Raw genomic sequence first — 26,291 nt, 5'->3', positions numbered from 1 at the left:
TTGAAGGTGAACTTGAAATAGGAACATGGGGTATGTTAGTCGGCATTTGTACTGTGGTGCAGGAAACTTCTGGAAGCCTACTCACGCGGCCATTATCATTTTCAGGAGCAGGGGATGATACAAGATCCTGGGGACCCCCCTTCCTTGGGATGGAAAGCGTTTACTTTCTCAGTGTAAACAGAAACAAAAAGGTAAGAAGGTTATCCAGCCGCTTGCTGCTGAATATTTTTAAAAGGGAGAAACATTTTTCTTCCATCTGTGTAATCCCTGTCATATATCCAAATATCACTGTCAGTTTTAGAAATTAATTGTTGGGTGCAACTGTTTAGTACTTTAAACAAGCACCAGAGTTGATTTTATTTGTTTTAGCAAAAACAATTCAATGGGAACTTGTTATAATCTTATTAAGAATATTGCATTCTTTCTCCATTACTAGAGCATAGCTGTTAATATGAAGAATCCTAAGGGAGCGAAGATAATTAAAGAGGTATGTTTTAAATACAAAAAAACCCCTGATTCATTTATGCAGCCTGTAGATTAAGAGCACTTCCCAGGGAAATTGCTTTTATAACATGTGAATGCAAATGCTGGGTGAGATCCAGCGTAACATTAGGGCAAGATGTGGGAAAGTTAATGTTGTGCACACAACAGAAGTATAAAATGGTAGCACTGTGCCATATTCTGCCTTCCATTGGATTTGGCTCCTGCCCTGCATTAAGAATGAGGCTGCCACTAGCAGAATGTCTTTTGCTTTAGAAGACTGTCCCAAATGGATTTCACCCATTGTTCTGTTGTTTTTGTATTTCACCCTTTGTTATTGAATATATCACATCTGTGAAGGAAACGGACTGTTGGGTATCTTTGTGTGCACCCTGATCTTGGTGCGGCAAGGGACTCCAGGGGTTCCCACGCTTTACCAGGGCTCAGTTTCCTTAGAATGAACATGAAATTAGACTGTGGTGTCCTTAGGATATAGGGTTTTATTTACACAATCTGAGCACAGGATGAAAGGGCTCACGATCCCAACAGCTCTTGCTGCCCCGTTAGGTTTCCAGGGGGCTCTCTGGAAAGAGGGAAAACACTTGGAACAAGTATAGGTATTTTGCTCTCCCCATTAAAAAAGGATATTATAGAGTTGGAAGAGGGCAACCAGCATTTTTGGAGGACTGGAACACCTTCTTATTAGAGAATGCCTTGTTGTTTGGGGCTATTTAGTTTAGGAAAAAAAGTGGTTAACAGCATGATCCTTTGCAAGTATACTTGGGAGTAAGTCTCGTTTAGTCAAGTGGAATTTGCTCCCAGGTAAACGGGTACAAGATTGCAGTTTATACCCACAAGCTGCAATCTTGTACCCATTTACCTGGGAGCAAATCCCACTTGACTAAATGAGACTTACTCCCAAGTGTACTTGCAAAGGATCATGCTCTACATGATAGGTGTTAGAAAATTATTAATAGCATTGAGAAAGTGAATAGAGAGTGTGTTTTTCTTTTTCTCTTGCTATAGTAGATTTGGAAATCATCCAGTGAAGTTAATTAGCAGTTGAATCAAGACAGACAAAATAAATTTGTGGAATACACTGATGTATTTGGGCTAAGATGGCTACAAAGAGAGATTAGACACATTCATGGTGGGGTATTGGCTTATCAGTTGCTGTTAGTCATGTTGTTTGTATGAAGCATCCAAGCTCCAAGGCACTATAATCACCACATACCTGTCCAGTCTCCACCTGCTGCCCTCTCACCACCTGGAACAGGTTGTGGAGCATGGCCTGGCAGGCAGATGGGAAGTCTGTGTCCCAGGAGATGGCAAACATTCCTGGGTTTTGCGGTGCAGGAGAAAAGAGATTGCGCTAGTTCTATCCTGTACCTTGACTCCTGTCGAGGAAAAACAGTGGGGAATGAATGAATGAATGAATGAATAAAATTGATAATTAAGATCAGGAGGACTTCCTCAGTCATTGTTGAAAGAGGCCTATGTGTCCGTTTCTGATTCAGTTTCTCAAAGTCATCACGGTCTTTTCTGCTTTTCATAGCTACATGTGAAAGTCAGTCTACACATGTAGCAGAATGACATAATTTTTTGCATCAGTTTAGTTGCTTGATGTCAGAGCACTGCAGCGTTGCTGTGTTTGCTGAAAAGGAATGATTGATTGCTTCAGAGAGCTTGTTCACTGGTGAAAATGCTGAATACTAGGAAGAAAGGAAGCAGAACTGATAGTTTCATTTTCTTTTGCTCTGGCAGAGATTACAAAATGCCTTTGGCATGCAAGAAAATAGATCAGAAGCCACAGAAATAATCTGGTTTCTTTTTTCACTTTTTGTCAATTTCCTATTTATCTGTAGACTCTTCAGTCTCTGAATTATGGGAAACTTTCCCCATTTTGATTGAAATGATTAAGGAGGCTCCAGAACCTTGTCACAAAATAGTATTTCTCTGTTGTTGATTCATCTTGGCTGCTGGTCTGACACAGACATATGGGAAGAGCCCAAGAAGCCCCCAATGGACAAATCACTTTTCTACCGGTATCAAAATATATCCAAGTTGTCCTTCACAACAGATTCAGATGAAATAATCCAAATGGGAGCAGTCAAATATATTCACCATCAACTCATTAAATTGTAGATGTTCTGGGAAGCGATAATAATACAGATATTTTAAAAAAATAATTCATCAGCTTCTAAGATAGCAGCCAAATACTCATTTGACCCTGACCATTCTTGCCTTGACCTACGATTCTATTTTTCTCTCCGACTGTCTTAGCTTTGCAGTAATTTGATTAGTTTAGTCTAGCTTGCAAAATGTAAGAATGAAATAAAAAAAAAATCAGAACGTGGAGTAATTGTAAACGATAGGCATTCTACGCTTGCATGCGATGCTGTTCATTCAAGCATGATTCACATCCATAAGATATTCTCTGGCTACACAAAGCTCATAAGGATGTGTTCTTTTTCTTTCAGCAACAAAGCTTTGCCTAAGTGGTGTACAGTGTTGTTGTTTTAAGTTCCCATCTGTTCTTCTGATGGAAGAACATATTTGTTGGCCTGGGTTCTTTTTTAGCCTTAAGTGTAGCTAAACAATCACAAAAGCTAGAGCAATAATGGTTGTGATTGCTGATATGATGACACCAGTTTACAGAAACCAGTTCCAGTGTATTCATACTAATCAGCCAGATATATGATATTTTTCAGAAAATGATTTCTTGGCCAATTTAAAATAATCTAAAACAGGTCGCTTCTCAACAAAATCTGACCTTAATATTTGTACATTTACTTATGTGGAGGGGAGAGTGCATTTGGGCCATGGGAAATAGGAGGGTGTTCCTGCAAGAGTAGGGTGCTAGAGTGCTTTTGTGGGACCGGTTGTGTTAGCCCTGAGAGATGGAGTCCCATTCTTACAACGGACAACACACATGGCTGTTGCATCTATCTCAGATGCCAAAGGAGGCACAGTCAGGGCAAAACCAGGCTTCAAAACTTATTTGGTGCTGATCCTAAATAATATTGTCAAGTGCACCCCAGTTTCTGAGTGGTAAGAGATCTCAATGTCTCAGTCTCCCAGGGCCTTGAGTTTCATTTCCTTGCAATGAAGGTCACCGGAGACTGCTGGCTTTTTCAGCACTATAATATTTATTTATACAATCATATGTGCAGGCTGAGCATAAGAAGGAAAGGTCACGGCATCAGCACTTCTGTGGATCTGTTTCCCCCTTAGCCTTGGGGGCCATGGGCTTGCTTTCCAAAACCTGAGCACTGGATCCGGAACAGAAGCGAGTCAGGTCTCTCATTCTGTTTTGTCCTTTTCCATCTTTCAGACACAAATGCCTTGCTGACACCTCTTCCAGCCAGTGAGGCTTGCCCTTTTCTGCTTACTTTCAGGAGGATATCCTGCTATTCCTCTCTCTGGCAACTCACTGTCCTAGTTTACATTACAAGTTAGATAATTAACAGACCTGGTTAGGCTGTTTATGTAACAGGATGAAATTAGCTTCTTTGCTATCAGTTTCTTCTTCCGCAGAATCCAATCTTGCAGCTGTATAATCCACAGGAGGAAATCCCAAAAACCCATTTGGTCTAACCCAAATTCATTACAACCTACAGTGGTGCCTCGCAAGACGAAATTAATCCGTTCCGCGAGTCTCTTCGTCTTGCGGTTTTTTCGTCTTGCGAAGCACGGCTATTAGCGGCTTAGCGGCTTTAAGAAAAAGGAAACAAACTCGCAAAGCAACTTGCAAACTCGCGAGAACTTGCGAAGCAAGCCCTTAGGGAAATTCGTCTTGCGGAATGACTCAAAAAACGGAAAACTCTTTCGTCTAGCGAGTTTTTCGTCTTGCGAGGCATTCGTCTTGTGGGGCACCACTGTAGATGTATAGCTTCACTGCATATATTTAGTGGGGAGTGGAAGAAAAGTAGAGACACAGGTGTTAATATGTGTTAATAACTGAACTTTGCACAGCCCAAATAGTACAAAACCAGAGGAAGGCATGTACTGCATAGCTAATGTTTATGTTTCATACTTAAAGTACTCAAGTATAGAAACATCCTTTCCAGTAAATGAATACCCACAAACTCTTTGTTAACATGTGTGCTCTGGGTAGATATAAATGCTATTTTATAAGGACATATTTGAATGGGGCTGATGATTCTTGGGCTGGGGCATTGCTTAGGGTTTTTTGTTGGGGGTGTTGTTGCTGTTATTGATATTAACTTTCGTATCCTTATTTTAGATATTCTTATGATCTATGTGGAAATTGCTCAATTTGGTTGTGTATTTTTTGATGTTTTATTTGTTGCTCATGACTACTTTTGTTATGTTGCAATTATGTATTTTTTCATGTTGTAAGCTGCCTTGAGTATGGTTTGAAGTATGGAAAAGGAGTTTACAAATAAAATGAATTATGTGTGATCAGAGGCATGGAATATTATGGGCCATGGAAGAAAAAGCAGGATATCTTGATACCATGAGTTCAAAAGGACTGTATACATTCTAGAAAAGCTAAGACTGACCATTAGGATTGCAAGTTAGTCATGACTAGATCCAGTTCCATTTGTTTCCGTGCAGCCTAATCCTGCACATATTTACTGGCAAGAGTCCCATGAATTCTGTGCCTATTTACTTGGGAATAAAGTTTCATGTAGCTCACGAAGCTGCACTTTTGAGAAAGCATGCCACATTGAAAGTTGCCATTTCCCCATTCAATATATATATATTTTTAAACTAACAAACTCAATGGGATTATTTTCCATTGCCCCTCTAAGGCACCTGGGTACAGGTTTTCGTTCCAGAAGTTGTGAATATATGCTCTGAAACTTCAGTTTCACTCTCAAGAAGAGTTACACAAACTTGAAAATCCCGATCCCTGCTTTTAGCAATGACCAAGAACCTTTGCACCTGTTGTATAACCCCAGAGCTGCATATGGAAACAGAAGGTGTTTGTAACCTCCTGCTCAAGGCTGTTACCTGTCCCTTCCACCCCGTCCCTCTTGTCTGCACCCCATCCGGGGAAGAATGGTCTCCCATACGGCAGTCTTGTTTAAGGGTTCAGCTGATTATTTCAGGTCTTTGAATTTCAGATTTCCAAGAGCCAACACACCATTGAAAAAGATACCCTATATATGAAGTGTTTTGACAATATCACCAGCTTTATCAGCAAAACAAAGTAAATTGATGTTTCTGTTTCTTCTGCACCTGTTCCTGAAACAGTAACTGACAATTACAATGTAGGTTTTGCCCCTTGTTATGCCTAGACAGCTCCTATGGCAACTCACTGCCACAGTCGCATGGTGGCAACATACATCTGAAATATTGAACATTTTACTGGAGAATCTGCCCCTCTAAGGCAGACATCATGTCTGCTGTGTCATTGCCTAGGGTGTAAAAAGCATTCGTGCAGGATTGTAAATTTTAATTAAGCGAGGCTCTTTTGGTTTTTGACTTGGGTACCACAGCAGTGCTAGAACTGTCTTGTTTACTGAAATTTTAAATTAAATTACATTGTGAAGTTGCTGACCTTTTGGAAGTTCATTAAGAGTCTGACTCATCCTCACCTTTTTATTTCCAGCTTGCAGCTGTTTGTGATGTTTTTGTGGAGAATTATGTCCCTGGGAAACTGGCTGAAATGGGCCTGGGGTATGAAGACATTAACAAGATTGCACCTCACATTGTTTACTGTTCAATAACAGGTATTTAACTTGCGTTACACCTCAGTGATAAAGTATTCAGCAATTTTATTTCTTTTCTCTGGTATTTTGAAATGAAAGAAAGGCATTTTTTTTTCTAAATCTGCTTTTTATTTTTCATTTACATTCTGGTTAGTGGAGTGTTAGTTGTGGAAATAGTCATAGCATTCTCCGGCCCCACCTTCCTGAAAACCAGTTGGAAGAATGGCTGGGGAATTTATTTTATTCCCCACTCCCCCCGCTGCTTTCAGGCCAAGGCTGGAATCTGGCTTTTTTCTCATAATGCTAGTTCTGTCTACCAGCGCCATGTTTGATTCTTACGAAACAACTGGATTATCCTTCCTCATGATGCAGCTTGTAAAACTGTTGATGCCACGTAGGAAACTCGGTTTGTACAATCCAGGCCTCTGTAGGGGTCTGATGAAGCTGCAAGCCTGACAGCTTTTGTATTGAGGCATCGTTTTTTGAGAACTTCTTTCTTCATGCTGGGGCTGTCTGAAACACTGACAGGCTGCTTTTGGGCTGCTCTAATCATGCAAGGGACGCTCTAATCATGCAAGGGACGCGGGTGGCGCTGTGGGTAACAGCCTCAGCGCCTAGGGCTTGCCGATCGAAAGGTCGGCGGTTCGAATCCCTGCGGCGGGGTGCGCTCCCGTTGTTCAGTCCCAGCGCCTGCCAACCTAGCAGTTCGAAAGCACTCTCGGGTGCAAGTAGATAAATAGGGACCGCTTACTAGCGGGAAGGTAAACGGCGTTTCCGTGTGTGGCTCTGGCTTGCCAGAGCAGCGATGTCACGCTGGCCACGTGACCCGGAAGTGTCTGGTCCCCGGCCTCTTTGAGTGAGATGGGCGCACAACCCTAGAGTCTGTCAAGACTGGCCCGTACGGGCAGGGGTACCTTTACCTTTACCTTTTAATCATGCAAAATCACCACACTGACCATCTCTTCATGTTACGCTAACACATAGTTTAAGCACTATGTACATGAGCAAAAAGTCTTCCTGAAGCCTGCAGCTTCTGCAATCCCAACCTTCCCTCCTGTGTAGCCTGGGGAAAGGACTTCAGAAAAGTTACCTTAATTTTACATCTAAACTGTGGATCACGGTTTAAAACAAACACTGGTCGGTTTCAAAAGAATCCAGCTTCAAACCACTAACCACTAAACCAACCTTCCCCCAAACTGATCTCCCCCAATTATTGTTAGATTGAAACTGCCACCAGCCTAGCAGGGATGCTCATATAGGCTGGGGCTAAAAGGAAGATGTTGTCCAACAGCCTATGGTGGGCACCAGGTTGGCAAAGACTGTGCTGAACTCTGGTTTACATGCAAATACCTGTGTGTGAACTTGGAGGTACCAATCAGGCTGCAATTGCAAGAATGGTTATGGTGCTGCAGAGGTGCTTGTGTGAGGGCCTTGGTTGGATCCTGTAACATTGTCACGTGAGTAAATGATCTCTCTCTTTCCTGAGAAAGACTATTGGGGCTGGTGAACTATTTCACAAAGCTCAAGGAAGTAGCCTGGCTGTTCCAAAGGAGCTGCTGGTTATTAAATGATGAATCATTTCATTTGTTAACCACTAAAAATAGTAGTTCGTGTACATGGCACAATAGTGGTAACTAAATTGTCATCTTTGGTCCAGATGCTTAAGTACCTCTTTCAGTTTCCACGTCTACCTATGGGCCTCCTGCAGATCTATGGGAAGCTCCAGGCAGCTAATGCTAAGCACATGTGTAAGTGTTTATTGCTTCCTTCTCCTATGGTGCTTTTGGGTTTAGTAGCCCTTTAACAAGTCTAGGTCTTGTTTCATCTACACAAAGCATTGTGATATCGCAGCACTGTTGTAGGTGAGCAAAGCCAGGACAGCGCTTGTTTTTGTCCATGGCTCCTTGGTGTTATGGAGCATTCTCTTTAACCTTGTGCCGTTTCTGACCTTTCAGTTTCAGTTTGTGGTCTGGTTGCTGCTTCACAAAAGTTTGTGGTAGCCAGAGGGGCTCCTCTGTATGAAAACAGGTTTCCCCCTCGCTCCCTGAGTCTTTGCAATATATAGCCTCTCTGACACATATCTTCTGGGCTGGATATTTTCCTATTCATATAGACAGTTGTTGTCACATATCTGTTGTTCATTGCATCAGCTTTGAAGGTTTCTCATATTGGGCCGTCATTGTGACTCTGCGATGCCACTGTAGGGAGAATAGTTGGTGCCAAAAAGTCTAGTCCAACTTCTGCTTTGATGCCTCCCAAGTTTGTGGTTATCCCAAGAGACTATGCCAGCCCAAAAGGATTCTTTCTGTTAGAAGGACAGGATTCCTCATTTAATGCGAGAAAAATTTGATATATTTTTGGCATGTAAAGATTTAAAACACGCATACTCACTTATATACACAAAATAAGCCAAAATTTCAGTCACTGGCAGCCTAATTGCTTGTTTGGAGACTTTTCTTTTAGAATGAGGCAGGTAGTGACATTGTCAGGAGACATAATTATTATCTTTAGCTTTGGAACGTGTATGTGTTTCACTTTGAACTAACACATGTTTAAAGGGACACTTATAAAAATATTAAGGTGTTTGGGCATGTGGTTTGATTCCCATCTTCCTGCCCCTGCATGGACCCGACCACATTTGCCTTTTCTTCATTAGCAGCAACATTTGTTCATTTGATTCTTAGAAAGAATCCAGACGGAAGCTGGGGGATAAAAATGGAGAAGAGAGTACTATATTAAATGCTGTGTGGAAATATAGCATTAGATCCAATGTCTTAGCCGTGATAAGGAGCCTTCTTCGGATGTAACAGCTGCTTTGGAGATCCATGTAAATTTAACATGTAATTCAGACATTGATACTTTTGCATAAGGTACCCCCATTGCTCTTAGATCTTATTATTATTACTACAGTGGTACCTCGGGTTACATACGCTTCAGGTTACATACGCTTCAGGTTACAGACTCCGCTAACCCAGAAATTGTACCTTGGGTTAAGAACTTTGCTTCAGGATGAGAACAGAAATCGTGCTCTGGCGGTGCGGCGGCAGCAGGAGGCCCCATTAGCTAAAGTGGTGCTTCAGGTTAAGAACAGTTTCAGGTTAAGAACAAACCTCCAGAATGAATTAAGTACTTAACACGAGGTACCACTGTATTATTTTTAAACAGACCATGGGTGTCTTTTAACATGATATTGGGTAGAATGTTCTGTTCCTATAATATGAGGCATAGTGGACTTGCGTTAACTTGACTTAGGTGAGGTTATTAGCACAGTACCATTGCCTTTTAGTGGACAAAATGGGCTAGCTAATGCATTGGATAATGTGTGAATACACAGATGTTTAGAAAACTGCACCCAAAGATCAGTAATATGATTGATCAATAATCAATTTGATATGCCAACAGTTTTTGATACCATTGGCAGGCATTGCCAGCTCTTCTGGGCTTGCGGGCACATGGAGAACTCAGTGACACTTCACCTCCTATTAGAGCCAATCAAAGCCTTATTTTAAGCCTCCCTCAGTTGCATCTCTCCTCACTACGCCCCCATGCTGCAATTAGGTAAAGGTAAAGGGACCCCTGACCATTAGGTCCAGTTGCGGATGACTCTGGGTTGCGGCGCTCATTTCCGGGTCATGTGGCCAGCATGACTAAGCCGCTTCTGGCAAACCAGAGCAGTGCACAGAAACACCGTTTACCTTCCCGCCGGAGTGGTACCTATTTATCTACTTGCACTTTGACGTGCTTTCAAACTGCTAGGTTGGCAGGAGCAGGGACTGAGCAATGGGAGCTTACCCTCTCGCGGGGATTCGAACTGCCGACCATATGATCAGCAAGTCCTAGGCACTGAGGTTTTACCCACAGCGCCACCCACGTCCCCTCAATTAGGCTTGCGTAAAATATTCTGTTGGCTACAATAGGCGGCCTTTGCCTAGCCTAATTTCAGAAGTTGGGAAAGGGATGCTGCTGCAGCTTAAGGGGGAAGCTCTGGGGTCCTATTGGAAGCCTCATGGAAGACATTAGTAGGTAGATGTGCACCTGCTGCTGTTCCATCGATGAGCCCTGGAGCGTGGTGTCCTCTTGGGCTGCCTCTGCAGGTTGGGAGTGGGAATTAAGCCAATACATTGTGCACCTTGGTTAGGATTAGCCATGGTCATGGGTAGCGTTGATGTAACCCTTAACCTTGGTTAAGTCTAGCAGGAGTGACTTTCATGTAAGGTGAGGCCTGGGATCAAGGACCAAGTAATCTTACATCCCATTTCTTCTCCCTTAGCCCGGGTTAAAGGGTTGAGACCATGACATTGCCACTGGCCCTAGGGGAAGTACTGAAGAATAGTAACTGATTTAGCGATATAAGGTTGTCTGCATTGTGTTTTTATTTTAGGATTGAAACAATTGTAAAATAGAACAACATTTGCATCAACATCAACAAATTAAATTGTTTTCAGTGCAATCCCCCACCCCAAAAGTGAGTGTTTGGAATCGAAGAGTTAAGGTGGTGATTGTTGACAATCCAAGTAGCATTTCAGAGAGCAAAGGTCCTGTGTGAGAAAATAATTTATGTGTAGATAACCCAAATATGAACTCCTTTTGGAAATTTTGATTACTAAACTTGGATTTCTTATCTAAACAATCCTGATTGAATCTACGTAGCCCCCTGCGCTGGTGATTGCTCTGGTGCTGCTGTTGCCATGATGCATCCCAACAGCCTTACTGCTTGGTGATGCTCTCAGGGCTCTGTCCATCTGTTCTTGCTCATAGGTTGGCTTAGTTAGTGATGGGGGTAATCTTAGAAGTAGCGTTACTTTGATCTGTTCTGACAGCTGGGTGGTTGAGGTTGGTTTAAGTTTATTGTGTTTGTCCAGTTAATGTAAAGCACAGAAAAAATGTGCTTTTGTGGATGGCTGGTACGGGCTGCTTTAAATAGAGACTGAACTACGAAGGAAACTAGATCCATTTATGAAGAGGCGGCAACCATTAGAGGGTCATCTCCAAGCGATGACACACCTAATGAAAGCAACGTTGAAAAGAAAATTGTGTGGGGAAAGGAAATACATCATACTCAGAAGATCCTTTGCCTTTAAGACAGTAGCATTATCAGTGTTATGTACCTGCTTGAAAATTTGAATCTGCTTTGAACTTCAGGTAATCTGGATAATTCAGCCGAACAGGCAACCTTAGTTAAATCAACAAACCTCTTTCATTCTATGCATTTCCGTATTTCATTAGCTAGAGCACTCTAAACCCCAGTGGAAAAAAGCTTACATCAACTTCCTTCAATTATCAGCGTCCTCTTCAGACCCCCTTGAAGCACAGAGCCGAACTTTTCGAAGGTGGAACATGAAGTTGAACAGCCCACCAGTGTGGTCTTGTGGAAAGTAAACCCTGAAGAATTGCAAGGATGTACTGGCAAAATGTACAAAGCGGAGTCTTGAACATGTTTGCTCACAAGCAAATCCCAGAACGTTGTGGTAATTCAGGGATGGGTATTCTGTGGTTCTCCAGATGTTTTGGAGTGCAGCTCCCAGAACCCATTGGGCCACATTGGCTGGGGCTGAGGGCAGTTGGGATTTAGCAACATATGGATGACCACAGGTTCCTTATCCTTTGGCTGAACACTCTTGCTGGCTTCACTTGTAATGAGATTGGGAAGGATGGTAGACATGGGGTAGGGAGTCTCTTGCAAAGATATTGCTAAACTCTGCTCTAGGTGGAGAGGAAGTTGCAGCTACTCCTGCAAGCAGTGATATGTGCAGCTGTAGTGCTGCATTCTTTTGACCCCCAGAAAACAGTCAATTACAGTCTCTTATCTGGCAGCTCGTAAATCAGGAGTGCCTGCTTCTGCCGCCTTTAATTGCCTGGCATGGACTTCAAAAGTCTCTTGCTGGCGCGGCCGAAGTACGACCCACATACCTCATTCCTTCCCGGAACGCTGCAGCAGCCAACAGCAGTCCTACACCGGTGTAAAGCCTCGGATCTGGGCCAATAACCTCGATGTCAGCACCTGGGGGGGTCGAAAGGCCAACTGGCTAGTCCACGTACATAAGTAATAAGGCAGTCTCTCATGTAAATTGGCCTTATATCATCAGTGTACTACAGTATCATCAGTGTACTACAGTGGTACCTTGGTTTACGAACTTAATCCATTCTGGAAGTCCGTTCTTAAACCGAAACTGTTCTTAAAGCAAGGCACGCTTTCCCTAATGAGGCCTCCCACTGCCGGTGCCCTTCCACTGTTCAGATTCTGTAAAGTTCGCAAACCGGGACACTATTTCGAGGTAAAGTTCGAGGTAAAGTTCGCAAACCGGGACACTACTTCCGGTTTTGCGGAGTTCGCAAACCGAATCTTTCTTAAACAGGACTGTTCTTAAACCGAGGTACCACTGTAATGACATCTCACTCTGTGTCTCCTGATGGCCACTTCCAACTGCTTCACATAGATGATAAATAGCATTTAAGACAGGAGAGTGCCCTGTGGCATCCCATAATTCCGGATTGTCTGAGGACTTGCATGTCGTCAGGCTTCTTTGTCTTCCTTCAGGTATCCATTTGTATGAAACAGCTTTTTAAAATTTAATTTCTTTCTCACGACATACAGGTGGGTGGAAATGGTTGGAGGTGGAGAGAGCAAAGCCACTCATGGGAAGCCCGGAATTCTTGATGGTGATAGACATGGACAGGGTGATTCAGAATTCATTCATCTTTAATTCCCATACCATCCTTGTTTGTTTGCAATAAAAACACACACTATTTATTTAAAGTTTAGAAAAGCAATGCCCTATTCGTTTTTCAAAATAAACTAAATTTTCTGTGTCTTCCATTTCTCAGGTACATAATTCTGCACACCACATAACTTTACTGCAAGTTGGAAAATAACACATATAGAATCTGCTTTCCTTTGCGTATTGGGTCATCTGCATGATAGTCGTTTAAACCCTCAAAATGAAGACTTTAAATAGCCGTAAGACATATTGTTAAATGCAGAAAATAATTTTGTTTATTGAAAATCAAGTTGCTTCCCACTTGCAGGTACTGGGAAATCATTCTTTGTTGGGATACCGGCCATGGTTTTATTTGATTTCCAGATACTGGTAATTGATTAGAATGATCTAGGAAGGGAGGAAGGTCAGGGTGTATGGGCTTGGTTTGGCAGCACCTAACAGTTTTTGGGCGACTTGGTGTGGGGCTGGTCTTTAGCTGAACCATGTGATCCTGTCCTGGGTTGTCCTCCTGTCAGGATGCTCAAACATGAGCAAGAACACTCAATGGGGAGCTGTAGGGAAGAAAGCCTGCACAGGCAATAACATAGCCAGTCCTCTAGACCAATTTTACTGCCCCCTTTTAATCGACATCATTCTAATCAATTATCTGGAAATCAATTATCTATTTAAAGTCTACATTTTGAGGGTTTAAACGACTATCATGCAGATGACCCAATACGCAAAGGAAAGCAGATTCTATATGTGTTATTTTCCAACTTGCAGTAAAGTTATGTGGTGTGCAGAATTATGTACCTGAGAAATGGAAGACACAGAAAATTTAGTTTATTTTGAAAAACGAATAGGGCATTGCTTTTCTAAACTTTAAATAAATAGTGTGTGTTTTCATTGCAAACAAACAAGGGTGGCATGGGAATTAAAGATGAATGAATTCTGAATCATACCCTGCTGCTTTTGTTCCTCAAATTGATTTGCTCCTTTTCAGTGTTAAATGAAACTGTACATCTGGTAATGCATATTGGCAGAGAGAGATAAACAACATTCCTGTTCTGCTAAGGAGCTAACTTGCTTGGCATGCTGCAGTGGACTTTAATATAGATGCTATTTCTTAGGGTTACTAGAAACCAAATGTGCTTTGATATTTCTGATGATAAGCAGAATCAGTTTCCGATGCATACATTTTGGAGGGGACTTGAAAAGCAGCCGAGAAGCCTTGCTGCAGTCCATGCTGTGTTTCAGGAGTTCCACCAATAAAAGTTTTATCAACTGGAAGAGTTTTGAGTGGAAAAAACACACAGCTAAGACTCTGGGATCTAAGTGACCCCCCCGCCCAAGAAACAGAAAACAAGGTGTGAAAGGGAAAGACTTAAATGGAGGCCGTTTTGTGAAACAGATAATTTCTTACCTTGTGGAAAGGCAATTTAATTGAAAAATCAGGCCTGCCATTTGGGCTTCCTTCTGCATCCAGCCTTGTTCCTGCCCACATAGTGGGACTTCTGCCTTTGCCCAGTTTAGTTGGGCACCGGCTGCATCTATCCCTGAGGAAGTCTATTCTGTCTATAGCAACCGGTGCCCCAGTTACATCCACGTTAGATTACTCCAGTTCACTCTTTGGAGTCTTTGGATCATGCTAACAAGGGCTCTGGTACACTTGTGTGGATTATTAGTTTCAGGGCACAGTTCAGAAATTGCGTCTTTCTCCTGCTCCTCCTCCTCCCTTGAATTTTTAAAAAAGAATAGTAACAACATAGTAGTGCGGAACCTTTGTAGTGTACACATCAAAAAGCTGTTGAGGTCAACAGAAAAAGAAGAAGTTACAGACAAATGATTAGACTCCTTCAAGTGACATGCAATTTATAGCCTGCTGCCACAGGCAGTTTTGCTATCAATACATTATGTACTAGGGATTTATTAATACCTTCTCTAAATATAGAAATGGGACGCGGGTGGCGCTGTGGGTTAAACCACAGAGCCTAGGGCTTGCTGATTGGAAGGTCGGCGGTTCGAATCCCTGCGATGGGATGAGCTCCCGTTGCTCTGTCCCTGCTGCCAACCTAGCAGTTCGAAAGCACGTCAAAGTGAGAGTAGATAAATAGGTGGGAAGGTAAATGGCATTTTGTGCGCTGCTCTGGTTTGCCAGAAGCGGCTTAGTCATGCTGGCCACATGACCTGGAAGCTGTACACCGGCTCCCTTGGCCAGTAAAGCGAGATGAGCACCGCAACCCCAGGGTCGTTCACGACTGGACTTAACTGTCAGGGGTCCTTTACCTTTTTAAGGAACAGATGATTGTTATTATGTCTTCATATGTAAAATCACAGAATTCAAAGAGGGTGCACTTTCTTTTTCCCATGACTGTACAGTGGTACCTCGGTTTAAGAATGGCTTAGTTTATGAACAACTTGGATTAAGAACGCTGCAAACCCGGAAGTAGGTGTTTTGGTTTGTGAAATTTGCCTTGGAATAAGAACATGTTTCGTTTCCTGTTGAGTGTGTTCCATTTGTAAATGGAGTCCCTCGCTGCTATGGGAAAGCACACCTTGGTTATGGATGCTTTGGTTTAAGAACAGAGTTCCGGAATGGATTAAGTTCGTAAACCAAGGTACCACTGTAATTGAAATCAACCCATAATTTTAAAATGACAACTGCAGAGTTTCTTGCATGGTCCACAAGGAGAAAAACAGATGGAATACTTTTTAAAAAGATGATTCCAGCAGGTATTTTAATTGAAAATTTCTTTCAGTTTTAACTGTTTTTGTGTGTACGCTAACTTTGTACATTGCTTATAGACTACTGTAGTTAAGTGGCATATAATTTTTTTAAATAAATAACATTTTGTATTCAGTTTATTGTTTAGAACATGAGAAGGCAATGAAGGCTACAAATAATGTTTTGTATGTAAGGGGGGCATGGCACCAACTTTCTGAGGAACAATATTACAAAGTAGAGATGTGGCAATTTAAAATAGGCTGGATATGGAGTGCATATCCAAAATACACCCAAATTAAAGTCTCACGTTGAATATAACTGATCTGTAGAAAGGACTTTGTGATCTGAAAATGTGATGTACTTTTTTAACCCCAGAAAATCTATAATAATAATAATAATAATAATAATAATAATAATAATAATAATAATAATAATAATATTGCCACAAGGCATCTCTGAAACTTAGATCGTTTGGCTTGCACTTGTTGAATAGCACATAGGTCTCTGTGTTTGGTACATTCTGCTCAACATGTGACAGGCATTTTCTAGACTCAATATTTTATTCTAGCGTATTTGGCAGCCCTATAATTATAAAGATGCATGCAATACCTCACTTTAAGTTTGGTTTTTCTCATGCTAGAGCATTGCTCATGTTTCTTTGCTTAGTTCATTAATCTTTATTAAATAAAGATGTTGGTTGTTCATAATGGATAAAACTGATATTCGGCAGAACAAGAAGTCTAAAGGTGTTTCTTATTAATTTGTCATTAAGTGGAGAGATCTAGTTTTCTGGATTAAATCTGTGGTGATGCCCTGTGTCTGTGTTCTCTCTGTTTAGGGAGTTGGGGCAGCTCCATACAACAATAGGTACTTTGTACCAGGGCATAAAATTTATGTGCATTACATATATTAGTTGTGAGGGGTGTGTACATTTATTTTGCTGCTTGTTCCTTTAAAATGCATAGAAGCAGCAACTGGAAGAGCAGCTATTTAAATTACCGCAACCATTTTAAAATAAATAGAAATTAGTGTATGCAGATTTTATGCAAATATATATATATATTCTTTATTCCTTTTTGCAGCATTTGTACCAGAATGTGCTGCTAGTTTAGCATGATCTCATACTTTGGACTTCTGATTATGAATATCTATGACCTCATCAAACAGCATGGACTTTACTTTCCATCTCTTGGGGGAAATGCTGCTTTGTCCCAGTGATTATTATTATTTGCTTCTGGAAAGTTTTGAAACTAGCTGCAGCCTAACCCTATGCATGGCTTCCAGAAGGAAGTCCCGCTTTGTTGAGTGGGACCTCCTTCCATATACTATATGCATAATATTCTTGCATGTGTACATAGGAAGCCGGATAAAATGTTGTCTCTTAAGTAGAAATAATTTAGCACTGGATGGTCTAAGGTTTTGTGTTGTGCTTTAAATTGCATAATGGCTCTATTAGTAGCAAAGCAATGTGCTTTAATTGATAGTAAAGGTAAAGGTACCCCTGCCTGTACGGGCCAGTCTTGACAGACTCTAGGGTTGTGCGCCCATCTCACTCAAAGAGGCCGGGGGCCAGCGCTGTCCGAAGACACTTCCGGGTCACGTGGCCAGCGTGACATCGCTGCTCTGGCGAGCCAGAGCCGCACACCGAAACGCCGTTTACCTTCCCGCTAGTAAGCGGTCCCTATTTATCTACTTGCACCCAGGGGTGCTTTCGAACTGCTAGGTTGGCAGGCGCTGGGACCGAACAGCGGGAGCGCACCCCGCCACGGGGATTCGAACCGCCGACCTTTCGATCGGCAAGCCCTAGGCGCTGAGGCTTTAACCCACAGCGCCACCCGTGTCCCTGCTTTCATTGATAACAGTAGCCAAATGGAATGCCTGCTTGCCTAGGAAATCTACTAATTTCAAAATGGGAAACTAGATAGAAATGGGTTCCCCTCTTAGCACACACACACCATCTTGATTTGCCAAAAAGGTTAGTCACTACCACTGCCCTGTACGTTCTTCTTAAGTTTGTTTTCTCTCTCTTTTTAGGCTATGGTCAAACTGGTCCGAAGTTTCAACGAGCAGGCTATGACTCTGTTGCAGCTGCAGTTTCAGGCCTCTTGCATATCACAGGTCCCCAGGTATGCTACCTCAAGTGAAGCACAGTGCTTTTGCTGTAATTCAAAACTTCAGCGTTGCATGGTTTGCAGTAATGGACAGAATTAATGAGATTTAGGAAGTGGGAAACAGTGGAAATAAGATACTGTGTAGTTAAGGATCATCTTGGCATGCTGTCAGGGCCTCCTCCTCAAGAGTTTAAAACATTGCCTTGATTTCAGATTGATTTCAAGAAAGAACACGTGGGTCCCTGCAACAAAATGTTGCAGTATCCCTGGCGCACAGGTGTGTTAAAGGTGTGGGCCTGTTATTTAGGGTGCTTAAAAAGTTAGCATTAAAGACAAGAGTCCTAGTTCAAAGGTTGGTCTTCATGTGCCACATTTATTGATTATTTTGTAGCTTTTGAATATTTGGGAAGTGCTACTGGTACACATGGAAGACAACGGAGTATGAGACTTCTCCATGCTATTAAGTAATAATAATAATAATAATGATAATGTAATGGTTCTAGGGGTTGCTCGTGTGTAAGCCGGTGCTTATCCCCCCGGCTGGGTGCAAACACCTGGCTGGGTTGCCAAAGTGAACCTTTTCTGTCCGGACAGCCACTCACCCATGGCTTTCTCAGTCGCTGGTAGAATCCGTCAGTGGGCGTTTCTTAAACTTCTTCCAGCAAAGAAGCTCTTTGATGCCTAGTCTTCTCCTACTCTCTCTGCGCGAAAGCCTTCTGCGCATGGAGGGTGTGGGCAACGGAGGACCCCTACGCTCCCCGCCGGTCCCTGGCAAGGAGTCATGGGACCGCCTCGCCGCTTCCCCCATCTGCCCCCCTTCTCCACTGGTGCTACGCTGATTCTCTTCCCCAAGAAGATGGGCTGCTTCTCCCGATCCCTGGACGCTCTCTGGAATCCCTCTGGCTTTTGCTCTCTCCCTCTGGCACTGATGGCAGTTCCCTGGCAGATTAATAATAATAATAATAATAATAATTTATTATTTATACCCAGCCTATCTGGCTGGGTTTCCCCAGCCACTCTGGGCGGCTTCCAGCAGAACACTAAAATACAATAACCTATTAAACATTAAAAGCTTCCCTAAACAGGGCTGCCTTCAGATGTCTTCTGAATGTCAGGTAGTTGTTTATCGCTTTGACATCTGATGGGAGGGCGTTCCACAGGGCGGGTGCCACTACCGAGAAGGCACTCTGCCTGGTTCCCTGTAACTTGGCTTCTCGTAGCAAGGGAACCGCCAGATGGCCCTCGGTGCTGGACCTCAGAGTCCGGGCAGAACGATGCTTGGTTTGGCCTTCTGTGAGGTCAGAGAGGACAATTCATGTCTCACCTCTGGCCTACAATTTTGCAGGGCTGCTGAAGCTACTCTCTCTCAGCCTGGCTTTTGTACTGGGTAACATACAGTAAACTACGTTGCCGGATTGCCGTATAGTGCTCTTTCAGTTCCAGGCTAACCCCACAACCTGCAGTAGGGGTTTAATACAGGCAGCAACCATCTTGCACGTGTTAATTGACATGTGACTGCCAATGCGTGGGTCCTTTTGGACCCAGGAGGGGATGGAATGGGGCAAAGCGAGCTTATGCACACTCTCCCAATGTGCACAGGGGCCAGAAACACAACTCTTGTGCAAAATGGGGGTTGCCTGTAGCACTGGACAAAGGTCTGGTGTGTAGACAACATACGAGTCTGAGCTGTGGTATTCTGTGTGAACTGCACCACAGAGCTATGGTAAATAAAACTGTCCCAGCATCAACGCTTCCAACCTGCAGTTTTGGGGTAATGAATGGTGTTTGCTTTGAAATTTGCATTAGCAGGGCTACTTTTTAAAAATGTTTCGCAGTAAATACGAACTGAGAAAGATCAGGAACTATTCTCTTTGCTGCTATTTTGGGGGGTTTCCGGAGTGGTGCCCACCCCAGCTATAAAGTGAAATCCAGTTTCCCGTGGATTTCTCTTGCTGGTTATCGCTTCTCCTTGGGGACACTTGAAAATAAGACACTTGAAAATAAGTGGTTCTTTCTACCCTGTGTAGCTGCATTTCCCTTTATTCCAGCCACTCCATTCTCTTCCCTCTCCTCCTGGTTGACATTTCTCCCCTTCCCAGTCTCTCCCCATTTTTGTGCCATTCAGTTTTTATGGGGCTGTTTGGAAAGTTTCTGTTATGTACTGAGCTGCATCCTAGAACAATAGGATCCAGAATGCAGCAGTCTGATTGGTCCACAGGAGCCACCAAATCCAGCTCCAGGTGGAAGTGTGTCAGCGACCTGATTGGCCTGCAGGAGCAGCCAATCAGGCTCCTGGATGAAGTGAATCAGCAACCTGATTGGCCTACAGGAGCAGCCCAGAATTAGCCAATCATGTGGGGCCCATTGTGTAAATAATGTATATATAGCTAGATGTTTTGGGAAAAGTTTCTGTTGTGACGTGGGGTTTGTGATTTCAGCTCTCTTGACATAATCTGCTGGAGACAGTTCTCTAGTAACACTTCTTTATTACAGCAAACAAGACTGAAGACTGAGGAGGGGAAAGCTACATTTATAGGGACAGGGGACTAGCTAGAAAGGATACATTTTGGAGGGAACAATATCAGGCAATCACAGTCCTGCCTTTTGGAGGAAACCAATAAGACAGAGGATCCAAATACAGCAGTTTAAATGAACCAATAGTAGCTGTACCCCCTGAAACCAAAAGGCAGTTACTTTACCCTAATGCAAATATAGACAATAATAATACAGATATAAAATCCTTGACTCAATACACAACACCCCTCCCCCCCTAGTGAGCACAGCAGACGTAATCTCTCAGGTACTGTGGGGTCCTACAACTTCTACTTGATCTCCTGACAACAGGCGTTGCCGGTTCTGGATTGGGTGTTACCTGTGGTAGAGGGGCTGCTATAGGGGTTTCCTCAGGAACAGATGGAGTCCCAGACATCTCAGGGTTCCCTACCTGTACCTCGTCATCATGAGGACTAGCAGACCCTGGTTCATTTGCTGAAGCCCCTGGTGACTGCACCTCTGGGCCATTTTCACTCTGGTCTTGCAGCTCTGCGTCGTTAGCCAGGGATGAATTATCTGACTCCTCCCTGCTGAGCGCCCGGCGCCTCAGCTGATCTATATGTCTCTTCCAAACTTGCCCATTTTCCAAGGTTACATAATAGGACACAGGTCCACTAGCCCGGGTGACCACACCAGCCACCCACCGCGAACCTCGTGAATAGTTCCTCACCCAGACCAGATCTTCAGGGGCGAGATACCTTGTTGTGTCAGTCTCAGCCTGGGGGTTTGCTCTTGACTTATGGTTTGGCATTTTATCCGGGTGGACATAATCCAGCACCGTTACCAGTCTTCTACCCAAGAGCAGCTCAGCTGGCGACTTGCCCGTCGCAGTACACGGCGTCGCATGCTGCAAAAATAACATTCGCGCGATGCGAGCTGACCAGTTACCCTCCATTAAGCGCGCAATGGATTCTTTGGCTGTTCTTACCATGCGCTCAGCCTGCCCATTGGAGGATGGGTGAAAGGGCGCGGATGTGACCCCTCTTATGAAGTTATCAGCCAAGAATGCCCTGAATTCTTGGGATACAAAAGCTGCCCCATTATCTGATACAATGGTCTCAGGTAACCCGTGGGTTGCAAACAGCTGCCTCAACACCTTGATTACGGCAGCTGATGCCATGCTAGGGACCATCGCCACTTCTAACCATTTGGAATATGCATCGACGACAACCAAAAAGACCTTCCCCTGGAATGGCCCAGCAAAATCTAAGTGCAGCCGGCTCCAGGGAGATCTGGACTGCTCCCACCAGTGAACTGGTGCTCTGGCCACTTCTGGCCGCACCTCTTGGCATGCCTTACATGTTCGTACCCATTGTTCTATGTTCTGGTCCATTCCAGGCCACCACACATAACATCGGGCTAGCGACTTCATCCTGACCATTCCCGGGTGTCCCATGTGAAGCGTCTCAAGCACCCTGTTTCTCAGTGGTGCTGGGATGATCACCCTATCTCCCCACAGGAGACAACCCTTATGCATGGACAACTCGTGCTGCCTTGTCGCATAAGGCCTGAATTTGTCTTCATGCGGACCACCTGGCCACCCCCTCCCCACCCAAGTGAGCACACGGGAGAGAACAGCATCTTTCCTCGTTTTCTCAGCTATATCAGTAGCCGTTACAGGAGCCCCCGGAAGTGTTTCCAGCATCATTATGTGCTCCGCTGGAGCGGGATCCTCATTGCCCCCGCCAGGAAGGGGCAATCGACTCAGCGCATCAGCGTGGCACAATCGTTTCCCCGGCACATGGGTCAAGGTGTACTGGAACCCGTTCAGGAATATAGACCAACGCAACATTCTGGGGGAGAGAATTTGTGGCGTTTGTTTGTTCGGGTTGAACAACCCTAACAGTGGTTTGTGGTCCGTTTCAATGGAGAAATGGCGACCGTACACATAATCATGGAACTTTTTGATTCCTGCCACAATTGCAAGCGCCTCTTTGTCAATTTGAGCATAGTTGCGCTCCGTGGGCGACAACGTACGGGAATAGAAAGAGATGGGCTTTTCCGACCCATCCAGTTCCCTATGACTCAGCACCGCCCCCAGGCCGTATTGAGAGGCATCACATGCCAGGACCAGCGGCTTTGACTCATCATAATGAGCAAGGACGCTCCCGCTACTCAGCATTCTTCGCAAGGAGTCAAAAGCCTTCTGCTGCCCCTGCCCCCATCGCCACACATTCTTTTTCTGCAACAGTCTATGTAATGGTTCAGCTACCGAAGCTTTATGGGGTAAGAACGAATGATAAAAGTTAATAAGTCCCAGGAATGACTGCAACTCCGTCTTGTTCTGTGGTCGTGGTGCCTCGATGATGGCCTTAATCTTAGCATCTGTGGGGTGGATGCCTGATGCATCAATTTTAAACCCCAAGAAATCCACAGCTGGCACCCCAAAACTGCATTTTTCCTTTTTCAGTTGCAACCCCACCTCCTTGAACTTGAGCAACACTGCACGGACACGCGCAACCAGTTCCTGTGGGTCTTTTCCAGCAATCAAAACGTCATCAAAAAATGGCAAGACCCCCGGCAGACCTCTTAACAGGCGTTCCATGAGCCCTTGAAAAATCCCTGGGGCCACACAAACTCCAAATTGTAATCTGTTAACTCTGAACGCCCCTTTATGTGTGACAATAGTCTGTGCTTCCGCTGATTGTGGGGTTACTGGCAGCTGTTGGTAGGCTTGTGCCAGGTCAATTTTGGCAAACACCTTGCCCCCAGCCAGTTTAGCCAACAGATGTGATACGACTGGAATGGGGTATGAGTTTCCCCTGAGTGCCTTATTGATAGTACATTTGTAATCTGCACAGATCCTGACTTCCCCATTTGCTTTAAGGGGCGTGACGATTGGAGTCTCCCACTTAGCAGAGTCCACGGGTGAGAGAACTCCCTGCTTGACCAATTTATCCAGCTCTGCTTCGATCTTGGGTTGCAGTGCAAATGGCACTCGCCTTGGTTTGAGTCGGATTGGGGCCACCCCAGGGTCCAACTCGAAGTCAACTGGGGGCCCTTTATAACAACCCAGTTTTCCATTAAAGAGACCAGCAAACTCTTTGCATAATGCCTCGCTCATCTCAGGGCAGGTTTGGATTGAATTAAGCCCTGATATACTCAGTCCCAGGGCGGGGAACCAGTCAGTGCCCAGGAGACTGGGGCGACTGCCCTTCGCAATCACCAGTTTGAGTACAGCCTGTTTGTCCCGGAACTGAACTCTCACGGCACACATTCCCATAACATGGATGCGGCCCGCTGAGTATGACTGCAAGGTTGCCGGGAAGGGCTCCAGAGGGGGCAACTTACCCCTGGGGAAGAATGTCCTCGCGGTCTGGTCCGACACGATAGTGAATCCAGATCCGGAGTCCACCTCCATGTCGCACTGCTGACCCTCAATCTTCACCTTGACGTGTGCCTTGCCTTGCGCTGGGAACTGCACGACCCTCCCGTTGATCTCCGTTACATAGTGGCAGTCCTTTAGAAAATGGGTTGCTGTGGGCGGTCTGCGATGCTCCAGTCTAGGTGTTCCTGTCGCTCCCAACGCCGCCGATCTACAGACCCTGGCGATGTGACCTGTCTTCCCGCACGTCCGGCACATAGCATCCCGGAAACGACAACTCTTCCGCTCATGGTTTCCGCCACAACCTGGACACCTGCCTCGGTGATCTTTGTGCACTGTGCAGGCCTGACGCACTGACTCGACCCCACGGACTGGGCTCTGGCTCGGAGTAGCCTCTAGCTCGTCCATGGCATGCGCAACTTCTATCTGTGGCTTAGGGGCCTTGCGACTGGCATCAAGCTCCTCTCTTTCATAATTCTCCGTGGCGGTGGCCTCCTTCAAGGCTGAAGCAAGGGTAACCTCTTCTTTAGCCACGATGCGTCTTCTGGCTTTCTTGCTGCTCAGACCACCGATAAACCGATCCAGGAGAGTCTCTTCCAGATTTTGGAAGTCGCAGTGCTGAGCGAGCTTCCGCAGTTCAGCTAGAAATGCAGATACAGACTCCCCAGCACGCTGCTGCCTCTCATGAAACTCCATCCGCCGGGCCATCTTGGTCTCAGTAGGCGCCAAATGGCTTGTTAGGCAGGCAAGAATATCTTTGAGAGATGTCTCACTTAGCTTCGCTGGAGCAAGCAATGCCTTGGCCAGCTTGAAGGTCTCAGGCCCACAGTAGCTCAGGAATGTGGCCCTTCTTTTGCTGGCATCGGTGATCCCTTGAGCCACTGCGAAGAACTCGAAGCGTTCGACGTAGTCTTCCCACGTGTGGGGCTCTGATGGCTGGAAGGGCTCCAATACCCTTGGACTCTCCATTGTCCTGTGGCAGGGTCGTCTTCTCAGCTGGCCAGTGAGTCTTGTTCTTAGCTGCAATCCGGACTCTGAGGCAGGGCTGCGTTTAACCGCTCCTCAGCATTCCGGATCCCACCCTCGTCGCCAGTTGTTGTGACGTGGGGTTTGTGATTTCAGCTCTCTTGACATAATCTGCTGGAGACAGTTCTCTAGTAACACTTCTTTATTACAGCAAACAAGACTGAAGACTGAGGAGGGGAAAGCTACATTTATAGGGACAGGGGACTAGCTAGAAAGGATACATTTTGGAGGGAACAATATCAGGCAATCACAGTCCTGCCTTTTGGAGGAAACCAATAAGACAGAGGATCCAAATACAGCAGTTTAAATGAACCAATAGTAGCTGTACCCCCTGAAACCAAAAGGCAGTTACTTTACCCTAATGCAAATATAGACAATAATAATACAGATATAAAATCCTTGACTCAATACACAACAGTTTCATTCATTGCTACCATGAGCTGAATAAAGAGCATGAAATTCACACTTGACTCTGAGTCTATTTCAGTTTCTCACTTTCCTTAGTCCCCCCCCCCCTTCAGATGTTTTGCCACCCTCAGGGTTACCCTGACTCTGCCAATGCTGCTCTGTTGTGCATGGCCGATGTCTTTCTGGCTACTGCAAGTACAACCATGGGAAGAATCAATTTAATATATAAAAGTATTTCTCCCTCCCACACAGTTGTCAGTTTTTGCCCTCTCAGTCTCTCAACACTCCGTGCCCCTGAGTTGATATGGGGCTGTTTGGGGGGATTCATTCTCCCTCAGCAAGACAGGTGGGAGCCAGGTTCAAATGTAGGCTTGCCCACGAACTCCTTCATTCATGCAAGGTGTCATCCCTGAGCTTAAGCCCTCAATATGGGGCTGAAGGAAGGATTATTAGAGTAACATATGCTCAGCTCTTTGAACACAGTGAAGGCATATAAAAATGTGAAATACTATTACATCTCACTTGTTCCGAAGATTTCAGCAGCTTCTTTTTATTTCTGCAAGGAGAGATGTGAGTAAGAAATTTTAGTTATGTTTTGTGACTAGTAATTCTGGTTTGACAGATACAAAGTTGTTTAAAAAATGGAAGTTTGGATTATTTGTTTATTGGAAGAAGTTCTTCTCTCTGATTTGTTTGCAAAAATACAAAAATGGAATAAATCAAAAGTTTAAAAATGTAGCTTATGTAAAGATAGAACTGATTGCTGATTATGTTTTAAATTCAACAAAATAATGTGAAGTTCTAAACAGTGGAAAAGCTGAGCCCATCCTGTGTCCTGCAAAGCATCCTGGGAAGCACCATAAAACCCTATTAATTTTATAGGGTTTTGACGGTTTTAACCAAAAATGAAAAGTTATAAAGCATTAACAACAGTAATAAAGAATAACAGCAACAATATTTTAGACTGTAGGCAGGCACTCTTATCACTGACATTTATAAGGCACTCTTCTGGCCTCTTTTGGCTGAAGAACGGGATAAAAATGCTTCTAATAATTTAAGCAGCTCCTGATATACAATTTTTCCCTGGGCTGTGCAACAAAATAAAATATGCAATATATAGTCATCATTAAGAACCAATAACTCAACCTTCCTTGCATAGAGGCAGCATAAAATCATTTACGGCCCAGGTTTAAAACACAGTTTAAAACGCTGTGATAAGAAGGGACCAGGCAAGGCTCTCTGCTGAGTTTCTTCCATAGCTGAAGTGCCACTACTAAGAAGGCT

The 26,291-nt window shown here is 44.2% G+C and overlaps 1 protein-coding gene across 3 annotated transcripts in view; it reads left to right on the top strand.

The window, feature by feature from the left end:
• The window catches only part of SUGCT (succinyl-CoA:glutarate-CoA transferase), a 320,741-nt gene that overhangs the window by 12,530 nt on the left and 281,920 nt on the right, over positions 1-26,291 (top strand). For all 3 annotated transcript variants that reach the window (XR_014503864.1, XM_083407090.1, XM_083407091.1), the window contains exons 4-7: positions 106-191; positions 437-487; positions 6,062-6,182; positions 17,619-17,710. Coding sequence is in view for 2 of the 3 variants with exons in the window: in XM_083407090.1 (XP_083263216.1) it covers positions 106-191; positions 437-487; positions 6,062-6,182; positions 17,619-17,710 (350 nt within the window). In the remaining variant the exon portion in view is untranslated. The remainder of the gene's footprint in view (positions 1-105; positions 192-436; positions 488-6,061; positions 6,183-17,618; positions 17,711-26,291) is intronic.

This window comes from Podarcis tiliguerta, assembly GCF_965153285.1.
Source record: "Podarcis tiliguerta genome assembly, chromosome: 12".
Classification (NCBI taxonomy): domain Eukaryota; kingdom Metazoa; phylum Chordata; class Lepidosauria; order Squamata; family Lacertidae; genus Podarcis; species Podarcis tiliguerta.
Note: the sequence above shows the minus strand (reverse complement) of the source record. Positions and strands in the feature narration are given on the sequence as shown.